A 12,113-nucleotide genomic window follows, 5' to 3' on the forward strand; every position below is an offset into this window, starting at 1 on the left:
GCTGTTTTACTGGTTTTCATTTTAGATGTCCTAAACAACCTTGTTTATAGATCACAAGTTATTACAATCTCTCTTACTCAAGTGAAAAATAGCAAACTACTTAATGCAAATATATGTCCTGTAATATGATTTACCAGCCATGCACTTGATATAAGAAGTATTTCTTTGCTTACAGAAAACTGTTTTGCATTTCAAGTTTGGATGGTCTTTGCTATAGAACTGAAATTTTTTGATGATCTTGGTGATCATTGATGATAGAAGCCTATGTGTACCTTTTGCCTGGAACCTCTGATATGCTGTGCTCTCATTTATTTCAGTTTCTTTTTAGAGTTATGTTTTATTAATATGTTACCAAATACACACGTTGCTTTGAAAACCAAATCTTAGTGAGTTGCTTAGTGGAGATAAATATATAAATACTTTTTTTTTTTCATGGTACTGAGGATTAAACCTGGGGGTGCTCTACCACTGAGCTACATCCACAGCCATTTTTGTTTTTTATTTTGAGACAGGGCATCACTAAGTTGTCGAGGGCTTAACTAAGTTGCAAGACTGGCCTTGAACTTGTGATGCTCCTGCCTCAGCCGCCCAAGTTTCTGGGATTACAGGTGTGTGCCATTGTACCCAACTGGGTATACAATTAAAGACAAGACAAATGAAAATACATGGTCACTTCTTAATATTTTTTATGAGTAGCTGAATTCCAACAAGGAAGTAGATGAAAATCACATCCTTCAGAGAAATGAAGGAAAAAATGACAATATGAACCAAACTTCTAAAATATACATGGTAAGCAAAATTCTAAAGATGCCTCCCCTCCCCCAGTATCGTAGTCCCTTGGTAATTCAATCCAGTACCAGTGTAGGTAGTGTTGTGAGGGGCTTTCCAGATTTAAATAAGTTCATTAATCAGCTAACCTTAAAATGGGGTGATTAGCCTGGATTATCCAGTGGGCAGTGTAATCACATGAGCCCATCAAAAGTAGGAGAGCAAGCCAGGAGGCCTGAGGCAGAGGGTAAGTCAGCAAGACATGGAATATGAGAAGGACTTGATTTTCACCTACTGGCTTTGAAAAGAAGGGATCATGAGTTAGGGAATGTGGAAGCTAAGAAAATGCCCAGACTGAATGTCAGAAAAATAAAGGGGCCCTCAGGCCTTTAGCCACATGGAACTGGACTCTGCCAACTCGATGGGCCTGCCAGGAAATGAATCCATCCCTCCAGAAGGAAAGCATTGATGGGACTAGTGTTGGACTTTTCATCTACAGACTGTGCAATTATTACATATTTTTAAAAACCACTCCATTTGTATTAAATCCTGTTGAAGCAACAGGAAATAAATTGAACATGAATTCTAGAGCTGGGCTGCTGGATTTAACTAATCCATCAAATGACCTTGCCCAGGACACTTTATCTTCCTGAGCCTTGTTTTCCTGATAGGTATAGTGGAATTTAATGCCATTGGTTCTGACTTACTGACGGATCTAAGGAGGTCCCTTCCAGGGGGCAGTGGGACCTTGATTCAACTAAGGTTCTTGAGAAGCTGCCGAAGAGAATTTCAGGATGTGTCAAAAGCAAGGTACAAGCAAAAACTTATTAAAGGAGAGCAAAGGTATCATACTTCAAAAGCAGTGTGTGGGTGCCCCTTAACCTTTTGAGAAGACGAGTGACCTGCCCAGGGTTGAGCTCTGACTATATATATGATTTTCCTGGGAAGAAATGTACAGGTTCTCAGGCAAGCTTTTGTTAAAGACAGATCCCTTGTTAATCATTTGTTATTTAGGGTTCAGAGTGTTTCCTTTTGGTTAAGCAGTGTAGCCATAAATCAGTTGTGGGCACATTGTGTTTGAATCTGGTAACATTTTATTTGTGTTTTTGTTCTAGGTTGATCAGATGTAGGCATACACTGGAGCTTTTGTTCATCTAATGAAAGAGACAAGCGTAGTTGATCATGCTTGAAGATCTGGATCTCCTTCTACCAAGATTTGATCAGTCTCTCCAAGAACCCACCTATCTGGTGCATACTTCAGAGCTGCAAGGGAAGTCATATCAAGTACTATATGTGAAGTGCTTGGTGAATTAAAAAATTGTGCAGTGGTGGTGCATGTCTGTAATGCCAGTGGCTCAGGAAGCTAAAGCAGGAGGAATCTCAAGTTCAAAGCCAGTGTTAGCAACTTAGTGAGGCCCTAAGCAACTAAGTGAGACCCTATCTGTAAATAAAATATAAAGAAGGGCTGGGGATGTAGCTCAGTGGCTCAGTCCCTGGTTACCGCCCCCCCATTCCCCCAAAAAGAATTATGCAAATGTAGGAAAAGGGAAGGTGTGAAAACCAGGAAACAATGATGATCTCAGTTTTATAATCCTTAATCCTAAATTTAGAACCTCTTTTATTCTCCATGTTTGGTTTTTAACATTATCAAAGTATCCTTATATCAAAGCTTGTAGAAATATATCAAAATGTAGGGAAAGGTTATGAAGAGGGGAAAAGGCCACTTTAGAGGCAGTATTACATTTGGATGTGTTTCTTTTAGTCTTATCCATGATTTTTTTCTCTTGAATAATTGAGAGCATACTCATAAATAATTGAATCAATTCTGTCTTCTTTTTTATGCTTGACATTGCATAAGTATTAACAGGGTTTTTAATGGCTGCATAATACTCCATTGTGTAATTTATGCAATTATTTATCTGATGAACGTGTGTCTTAATGTTTTTAGATGTATTTTAATTGATAATATAGTCATTTTTATGGTAGCAGATTTTTTAGATTTTTGCAAATGGTGAGGAATGAACCAATTGGAGAGTGGACCATGCCTTGCGAGGAGTATATAAACTTCAGATATGCTCAGGTCCTAAAGGCCTTGAAACCACTGAGGAATTTTGCTTAGGGGCTATGAAGAATGGCCTGGGGGTGTCACATGAAAGGAGTCAGAGTTAGCAAGAGAAGCAGATAATAAGGAACCCTGGAGAATACAGATTCTCGACACAGGAATAGAGAATGGAGTTAAAGGTTCAGAGAGATGGGGACTGGTAGGTGTTTATAGTATTTGACATTAGGAAATAAATGGTCTTAATTATACTGTGTATGTATAATATGCCAAAATATACTCTACTGTCTTAATTTGTCCAAAGACAAACAAAATTTTTAAAAAGGCACAAAAAGCAGATCTAAAAAATAAAAGGCTACTTAGCCACATTGTACCAGGTAAAGGAATCGATGAGAAACAATTTGAGATCTAGGTCTAGTGTGGACAGCTGCTCAGGATGCTTGTTTGGAGGAAGGGAAGATGGAGGGGTGAGAGTAGGTTATGTCCTTTGGGATGTGGCAAGCACACAGCGGTGGGGAAAGAAACTGAAGACCGGGAGTGAGCACTGCAATTCAGAGCAGAGACTGAGGGAGGAAATTTGTGAGGGTTAAATTCAGGGTGAGTTTGTACAGGATCAGAAAGGGAAGGTTTACTTTGTTTATAATCCCCCCCTCCCATAAAATAGACACTGACAAATCTTATGTGAGAAAACTCAGGATGCTGGTCATTTTGCTTTTTAAGTCTTTTCTAAATTGGCTATGATAAGCATATGCCCTATTTTTTGAACCTCATCTCTTTTATTGCAACTAAAATGGTAAATTTTTCCACTGGGTCAGCTCTCCAGATAAAAGTACAGGGGGAGGGGCATGTTCTCCACAGTAGTCCAGGTCTGGAGTAGCCTCTACTGATGGGTGGGGGCCTACCCTCTGCCCGACTCTGTGCCTAGTCAGAAGACACCTCCCTTCCCTGGGCATCTAAAGAGATGACTCTTGTTGCTCCCCTATCATTTCTATCCTGAAACCTGGGCTGCCAAACAGAAAAATCACATACCCTGGTGGATTTCAATTCCTCTACATCCATGTTTTCCACCCTTCCATGTTTTTCACTCCCTGAGTAGCTAGCAAGATCCACCGGCAAGTAGGAGGAACTTGGGTGCATTGGAGTTGAGTTTGGGAAATCATTTACTAATCTTTTCAGGAAATATTAGATGTCATTTGCCTATTGAGTCATCTCGCATCTTTCCCAAGGATCAGTGGCAGCTGACCAGTGATTTAATCTGCTTATTTTCTCAGCTCCCTACACCAGTCAGCTGGCCAAAGTGACACTGAGCTTTCGTCTAATGCAGGGAACTTCCTAAAAGGCACAAAAGTCTGTGCGTCCTTAAAAGAGACCAGCAAGCAGTAGAAATTAGAGCTGCCCTTCATGATCAAAATACTAGTTTCTGAACTATATTTTTAAAATATCGTACAGGTCTACATTTTAATTACAGATAAGATGCCCTCTCCATGTGTGAATTTACAAGTGGTAGCATTCCTCATTAAAGTAGAAATAATCTATAATTGTGTAGGCTCATACACCATTCCACTGGGACCACCCTCTCGGAGGAAAAAAAACCAGCATGGTGTGAATGCATGGGGCAACTCTTTATTTAACAGTACATTTGGAAGGCGATAAGGCAACGAAGGCAATATTTTTATAATGTTGCTAACATTTTCCTGAGGCCAAAGCCAGGAAACCAGCTTGTGTCATTTCCACAAGAGCTGCTCAGCTGTGCCCTCCCTAACCCAATGTGCATACTAGTGGCAATGGTTCATAAAGTTTTGAGGCAGCCAACAGCTTGTTTTGTCCTTTTATCACCACCATCAGTTTGCAAACTGGATGCTTGGTTTTGGCACAGTGCTTCAAATGATCACGAATAGAATCCTTTCAGTATTTATGACTAAATCCTTAAGGCCAAATATGCTCAAGGACTTGAGTTTAAGAATGATTCACTGTTACCAGTCAATATTACATAATACCTGTCTTGTTTAACCCAAATGATATAGGTAAGCTTTCTCCCCTGGACTCTTTAGATCCCTTGACAGTAAATACTACTTCATGATGCACCTATTTCCTGTTTAGAAATGGCAGTCCCTGGGCTGCTGTTTGGTGGATGCCACAGCTGCATTTTAAAACTTGAAGTTGCTTTAAATATTCCCAGCAAGGGCCTTGTGGCCTTTGAGATTGACATAATGTTTGCTCAGCTGCATTTCTTCCTGATTTAATATTGCTATGAACAGGAGAGTGTGTAAAAGTATAAAGTGTATACTATTTACAAGTTTAAAGCTTTCCTTTAGCTTACCATGGGTTAAGTGACTCACTTGCATTTAGTATAATGATATGCAAATCTTTTACTTTGATATGTGAAAGTTTCTGCTATCTCAAATAATATTTTTCAGCTATAATCATCAGTTTAAATGTTCCCATAATTTCAAGGTCCAGACACAAACTTTTTGTCTGGAAGTTTAGTCCTTGGCTGATTTTTTTTTTTTCCATAAGACTTCTTCAGGCAGATTAGTTATAACTTCAAAGTACTGAAAAACAGAGCCACTGTAGGAAGAAGAAAAACAAATTATTTCATTAAGCATTTTTAAACTTAAAGGCTATTTAAGCACCTTTGAATCATTCTGGAAGACCATTATACCAGAAAAGCTGAGCAAGGGCTAAAATATCAGTGTTACAAACATTTTTCTACTTAACTTCTTGAGTCTAACTAGCTCTGAACAGGTCAGGTAACTTTTATTTGAATCAGATGGTTACTGCAGAGAGGGAGGTTTTTTGAACATGGTTCCTCCTCAGCAAGACTACTAGGGATCTCTTGAAGGTGGGTAAGAGCCAGTGAGTAAGATGTGCTTAGAGGAAAGAGGAAGGAGTGGACTGAGGGGGCAGGCTAGAATAGGTGGGTGGGGGTGGGGGAACAGGTGAAATAGGATATTCAGCAAGAATGAGAAAGAGGATAGAAGTTTCCAGAACCTATCACATGGCATGTTTTATGTCACAGTAGATTTTCTCTCCTGTACTCTCCTCTTGCAGTCTCGTATATTTCCTAGGCAATATATAGTTTTGAGCAAGTCAGAGTTATTTGTAACCAGCTAAACTGTACTTTTCAGTTGGATAAAGGTACTTGATGGTGCATAATAACATAGTGAAACAGCATTTTAGTTGCTGACTTCTTCCACAGTTCGAAATTCAAGGGAAGAGTTGCCAGTCCCTTAGAACTGGTAGCACTTTGCTTCTCTATCACATGGGATAGGACTGATGACAGTGCCATTCCCACCCAGCCCTTGGCCATCTCACCGCATCCCTTTGTGACCTGTGCCACTCCAGTTTCTATTCCCTTGGGTAGAGCAGTGGAGACTGGGGCCATTGGGCACCCCACCTAGCTTCTTCAGCCATTCTGAAGACTGGAGCCTTTTTCACCCAAAGCTGTCATCAGGATGGCTAGAGCACATTTTATACTTTGCTTTTTGTGAAACTGACATACTAACTTCATTGATCATTTCAGAAATGGGCATTGCTGGGGTTCCAGACATATATGTGTAATTATCCATGGCAAACCTACTTACTATTGCTAATTTAATCTTAAATTTAATAGAGAGGAAATAGAGAAAACTTTCTTGGAAAGTATTTTAAGTAGATCTGGTCTGAAAAAGACAGGTCTTCCCAAAACCCAACTTTCATCCAAGGGTTTCTACACATAAGCACCTTGTCTCAGCAGTTCCTTTTTATAAATGGTGATCTGGCAGCCACCCTTGTGCTATGCTTAGTCAAAGCTCATGGGAAAGAATGCCAGGTGTGTTTTCTTGAACTCAAGAATCAGTAGGCCAGTTAGAAACAATAACAGTGCATTGTGGGACTTTATAGCCATTTACAGGCCTGTCCCCAAAGGACCAGAAAAATTTTAAAGTGAAACTTTAAAAGGCAAGTCACCCAAGGAACAGACCATTCTGTTCCTGCCTTCCCCCAGTTCCCTTAGGAGCGAGGTGAGGTGGTTGGCATGAGCTGCTGACTTACAGAAATAAGGTCCAGCTCTATTGTTCCAGTATTTTCAGGATCCAGCTGTTTAAAAATCTCTGTGGAGGGAGACAAAGGAGATGTCAGAAGCATTTAGCCGAGACAAAGATTTCATCATCCCAACTTGGCAGCTGATTTCATTGACCACCACAGCATTTCTTTCCTCTTTCCCCAGCCTAACAAAGAAGGAATTTTATTCTCAGTCCCTGGACAGACATGTCTCTGGTTCAGGTGATTGCACCATGAACCAGATGAAAGGAAGGCTGCTTTAATACCCAAAGAACTGAAAGAAGTATTTCCCCAATGTTCACATACTGAATAGCGTTTCCAGTCGAACCAAACATCGTACAAAATTATCAAAATCGATGATGAGTTGATCATCTGCAAACCGAGCAACGATGACTTGGTGAAGTTGACAGGGCAGCTTGAAACCTGAAGTTAAGTGAACAAACAAACTTACTACTAAATATTAGATTGCATCATTTAGCTCTGTCTACAGGTTATGGATCTGAGGTGACACTTCAAATTACAACTACAATCACTTTTGTCTCTGGGCTGTTTGCTCTTGTGTGAGAATTTTTTTTTTTTTTTTTTTTCCCTCAGTGCGGGCCATTGAACCCAGGGCCTCTGTGCATGTGCTAAGCAAGTGCTCTACCACTGAGCTACATCTCCAGCCTGAGACTGGTTTTACTTTGCAAAACTGGTACCTTTGTTTCTTTTGTTTCCAAACTCTCGCTGTTGTTCTGCTTGCTTCCTTACTAATGCATACGATTTTTCTTGCCTCTTTTTCCATTGTCATGCTGCTTCAGGCTGTTAACCATGCTTCCTTTCCATGTTTGTTTAGTTAGCTCTGAGTCAGCTTGGAGATCAGTTTCTTCCTGGACATAGGTGGCAGACACTGTGGTAAACTAATATTAATTCTTCCTTTTTCCACAGTAAAGGCATTTTCAATGGGACCATGTCTGCCTGGCATTAATACTGCATTTCCCAGCTTTCCTGTGACTAAGTTCTAGCCAATAGGATGTGTAAGCAGAAGTGATGGTTGTGCCCTTAAAGGCACAGAGCTCTTCTGCCAAGCTGTCTGTAGCTTGTGGTTGTGGTAGCAAGTTGTCCTAAAGTCTTAGTGGCTGGTGAAGCAACATGATAGGAGGAGCCTAGGGCCTTAACAGTAGAAGGCACCATCCCAGCCTTGGATTGCCTTTGGGAAAGGTGTATCTTGTTTATACCAGTCTTATTTGGAGTCTCCCCTGCACCATTATATCCCTAGCTAACAGAGTGCACAGCCTCTTTTTGTCATGTTTGTCCCCAAAACACATCAATTTCCCACTCTGCTGGTTTACCTATGTCCTATTTATTGATGTCTAGTTCTACTAGGGACTTCTTGGAAGTGTTGAGCTGAGACATTCCATTTCTGCCTAACCAGCTCTACCCAGGAAGGAGGAACATGGGGGCAGGTCGGTTGAGAACTAACCCTGCCTGTTTGCCCTGCCAGGCTGCTTTGAAGAAAACCTGGATTCAGGAAAGCACTGAAGGCAGAGCCTCTGGGACTGCATTTAATTTGACCAGCTAGTCGTTAAGAGGAGAATGAAAAGGATGAGTTTGTATTAGACCTGCACCTGCTTCACGTTATAGCTCACCAACCAAGCTTTATATGGTATGGTGTAGAATAAATAAATGTTCAGCATTCTGCAGATAGAGAAAACAAAGGGAAGGAGATAGATTGTGAAGTGTTACCTGCTTCTTCTAGTGCTTTCCGCATCTCATAGGAATTCATGGTACCAGACCTGTCAACGTCGATTTCCCGGTAAATTCTCTGGAACAAGCAAAATGGTTATAAAAACCATGACCCAAAACAAAACAGGTGGCAGATTACATCTGTAGTATGTATGGAGTGGGATGAAGTTTTAAGCTTCAGGCCTCAAGTTTGGCCTTGTTAGAATTGTCCATGTTTGTACCTTAAATAGCTAATAGTATTTTGCATCTCTCTGTGAGCACGTTTGTAAATATGCCCATCAAATTACCTAGCCAATTTTCATGGGCACATGTCATTGTCTCACACAATTTCTATATTTCTAACTACAAAGGGTCACACGGCCTTTGCAGGGAATCCCTTGATGGTGGCTTTTAGGTAACCCCTTTTCTTGTCACTAATCCAGTAAAGGCTGGAATAGACAACTTAATTTGCAATGTCCTTGTTTTGTTTGTTTGTTTTTGCATTTGTCCAGCCCAGTCTTTACTCCTTTCTGACCTCCACGGTCCTCTGCCCTTCAAAGGAGTTGTTGTATATTAAAGTGAATGCCTAGAGTGTTCCCCGACACAGATCCACCTGCCTCCCGAGCTCTCCTGGGATCATACTTGATATTTCTGAATCTTCGTCCAGAGAATGTAGAACTCCTTCAGCCCCAGCTTGCCACTCCCGTCCGCCTGCCTTCAGTCAAGGAAAGCTCCTGGAGTCTGCCATCACTTGGGCATCATTTCACCTGGTTTGTCCTCCCATCTGGATCTTCTGGTCATCAAAGCACATGCACAAGGAGTTTTTGCAGAAGGATCCCTCTCCTACTTTTCACATTGCCAACCCTCCACGTAAGGGGCTGGAGGAAGCGCAAGATAGAAGCCTCCCAGCTCCTGCTGACTCCTATGGCTCTTTTTACCTGGTGGTGCTGTGGTGGCCCAGATTCTGCTATAAATAAGTCATGGGATGATATGCTGATGGATTCAGACTGAGCCCTTTTTTTTTTTTTTTGAGCATTATCTAGAGTATTTCTAAGAGGCCCCTTGGGAGGAGAGTTACATAGTGGGTACATACCATGATTGTACCAGATAAAATGTCACAGAACCTTACCATGGTTCTCACTAAGCTCAGAAACAAGTGGGGTGCCTGATTAGCATGCTCTTGGGCTCTGTGGGCGGCCTAGGCAGGAACTAAAGCAAAGGGGAAGGAGCACGCTTATGGAGATGGGTGGGCCTCATTTATAGATCTAGAAGCAAATCTTGACCAAAGAAAATAGAGATTTATATCAGAAATATTAAGGCTTAGGGACCATTTTCCTACAAGTAGTAGAAATACCGTCACTTAGGAAATAACACAGGCTGCTCTGGGCAGAGTACGGCAGGTGTACTGTTGGGATTTTGGCAGCAGCCCCAGGACCAGGACGGCTGACTGCACTCTGAGCCCACAGAGGTAGGCAGGGGAGGCACTTTAGTTTCCTTCATCTGGGGTTCCTCATGTCTCCCTGAGAAGGCAGCTCAGTGCTGAAGACAGTCCCACAGTAGCTGCCCCAGTTGGGAGGACCCAACTGGCCATTTGAATGGAGAGAAGGCAATGCATTTGGAATCTCTTTGGAGTGAGATTTTAAACTCCCAGTCTCTGTTCTCTGGAGCCACTTTAAAGGATACATCCAGCATGTCAACCATGATTTTGCAGGTCTCGATGCTGAAGCCATCTGACTTGATATCTTGGCCTAAAACAGACAAAATGAGCATGACAGGAAAATCTTGCGCAGTACTGTCCAACAGAACTTTGCACAAAAATGAAAATGTCCTTTCTCTGTGGCCCCCACTACAATAGCCATTTAAATTACTCCATAAGGCCACATGTGGTGTGTAGATACCATACTAGGACAGTACAGAGATTGTGTTACATTTTTCTGCAGACTTCTCTGTATATTCACTGTGGGCAATGGTGTTAATAGGCGCTTGTTATTTTTATTTTTATTTATTTGTTTTAGACCGGGTCTCACTATATTGCCCATGTTGGCCCAGAACTGGACCCAAGTGGTCCTCCTGCCTCAGCCTCCCAATAGCTGGGACTACAGGTGCACACCACCATGCCTGGCTCAAGTGCTTTTTAAATAAGTAAAAGAAGCATACATGACTGTATCTTTAAGTGCACACAGGTGGAAAGCCCTCTGTGGTTGTTGGCCAGGGAATAAAAAACAAAAATCCAGAGGGCATGTGTGTTTGCTGTGGGCTGTGACCTCTGAGAGGAAGAGGGCTGCTTCACCTGTCCAGCTGCAAGTCATCTATGGCGTGTCTGTGTCCCCAGCTGACTGAGAAACCTGAGGACCTGGAAGCTCTCCAGGAGCTACTGTGCCCTACTAAGGGAGTCCTGTCTCACTGGTGATCAGCAGTGGTGTAAGACCCTTGCCACCAATATGACTCGGGTTCCTCACAGACTTCATGAGGAGGAAACTTTGGGTTATACCCTTGTAAAATGTTAGAACTCTAACCTGTCTTGATACCACTTTTGAGTATGGGTACAAGGCAGTATGTGAGGCCCTTGGGCAGAGGGTGAGTCACCAGGCAGGCAAGGGGAGGGGCCTGAGCTCAGAGGCACATGTGGGGCAAATGCTGCTCCCCAGCCAGGAGCAGGCTGAACCAAGCATGGCCTGATCCCTCCCTGCCTTCCATCTGTGCAGAAACAATGAGGCTTCAGTGTCCTCAAGCTCATGACAGCCACACAGCTGAAGAGCCCTGTGACCTCACTTGTGCCTGGCAACCTCAAGCATAAACACATCTTCTTGTCCTCCCCCTAAATTGGAGGAAGGAGGCTATAGGCTCGGATCAGCCTTGGGAAGCCCTGGCTGGCCACCAGAGTGCTCCTAGGTGAGCACTCTGAATCACAGATGCTCTAAGATGGCCTTTTGTTCAGGGGACACAGGGCAGGGATCAGTTTATATGGTCTCTGTGAGGTGCATACACATTGGGACAGAAGACCCAGCTGGCACTTGACCTTTCTCTGGCTGTAAAAGGAGAATTTACTTCGCTCTTATGGGGGCAAGAGGCTGTCTAGTCTGCTGTCAGAGGGAATGATGACCCTTGAGTCATCTGGATATGATCCATAGGGGCTGATGTTCAGGATATGACGATATATGCATTCATCTTTTTTTTTTGGGTGGTGCTGGGGATTGAACCCAGGGCCTTGTGCTTGCAAGGCAAGCACTCTACCGACTGAGCCATCTCCCCAGCCCTGCTGCATTCATTTTTGAGCTGGATTTATAACTTCTAAAATTGTACAAAACTCTGCTGTCTAGATCGCTATTGTACTGAAAGCAGCATGACTCTTAACAATTTGACAGAGTGGGGGCTGTGTGTATTTCTTCCTCTTCCCCATTGGTGATCAACAATAGGGGGAGTTGAACAATGAATGCTTGGATTATTTCTTTTCCCTAAGAAATAGTAATAAGCTGAAAAGGTATGCAGGAAGCACAACTCCACTGTATTCTTAAGTTTCTATCTTAAGTCTTTTATTCTT

The 12,113-nt window shown here is 42.3% G+C and overlaps 1 protein-coding gene across 2 annotated transcripts in view; it reads right to left on the minus strand.

Moving 5' to 3' along the window:
• Positions 1-4,430: 4,430 nt before the first annotated feature.
• Positions 4,431-12,113, minus strand: part of CAPN2 (calpain 2) — a 52,169-nt gene continuing 44,486 nt past the window's right edge. For both annotated transcript variants that reach the window (XM_079106682.1, XM_079106681.1), the window contains 6 exons: positions 10,256-10,320; positions 9,215-9,283; positions 8,594-8,672; positions 7,175-7,291; positions 6,860-6,918; positions 4,431-5,395 (listed from right to left, as the gene is read on the minus strand). In XM_079106682.1, coding sequence (XP_078962808.1) covers positions 5,372-5,395; positions 6,860-6,918; positions 7,175-7,291; positions 8,594-8,672; positions 9,215-9,283; positions 10,256-10,320 — 413 coding nt within the window. In that variant the 3' untranslated portion in view covers positions 4,431-5,371. The remainder of the gene's footprint in view (positions 5,396-6,859; positions 6,919-7,174; positions 7,292-8,593; positions 8,673-9,214; positions 9,284-10,255; positions 10,321-12,113) is intronic.

The sequence above is a fragment of the Sciurus vulgaris genome (assembly GCF_902686455.1).
Source record: "Sciurus vulgaris genome assembly, chromosome: 12".
Taxonomy (NCBI): domain Eukaryota; kingdom Metazoa; phylum Chordata; class Mammalia; order Rodentia; family Sciuridae; genus Sciurus; species Sciurus vulgaris.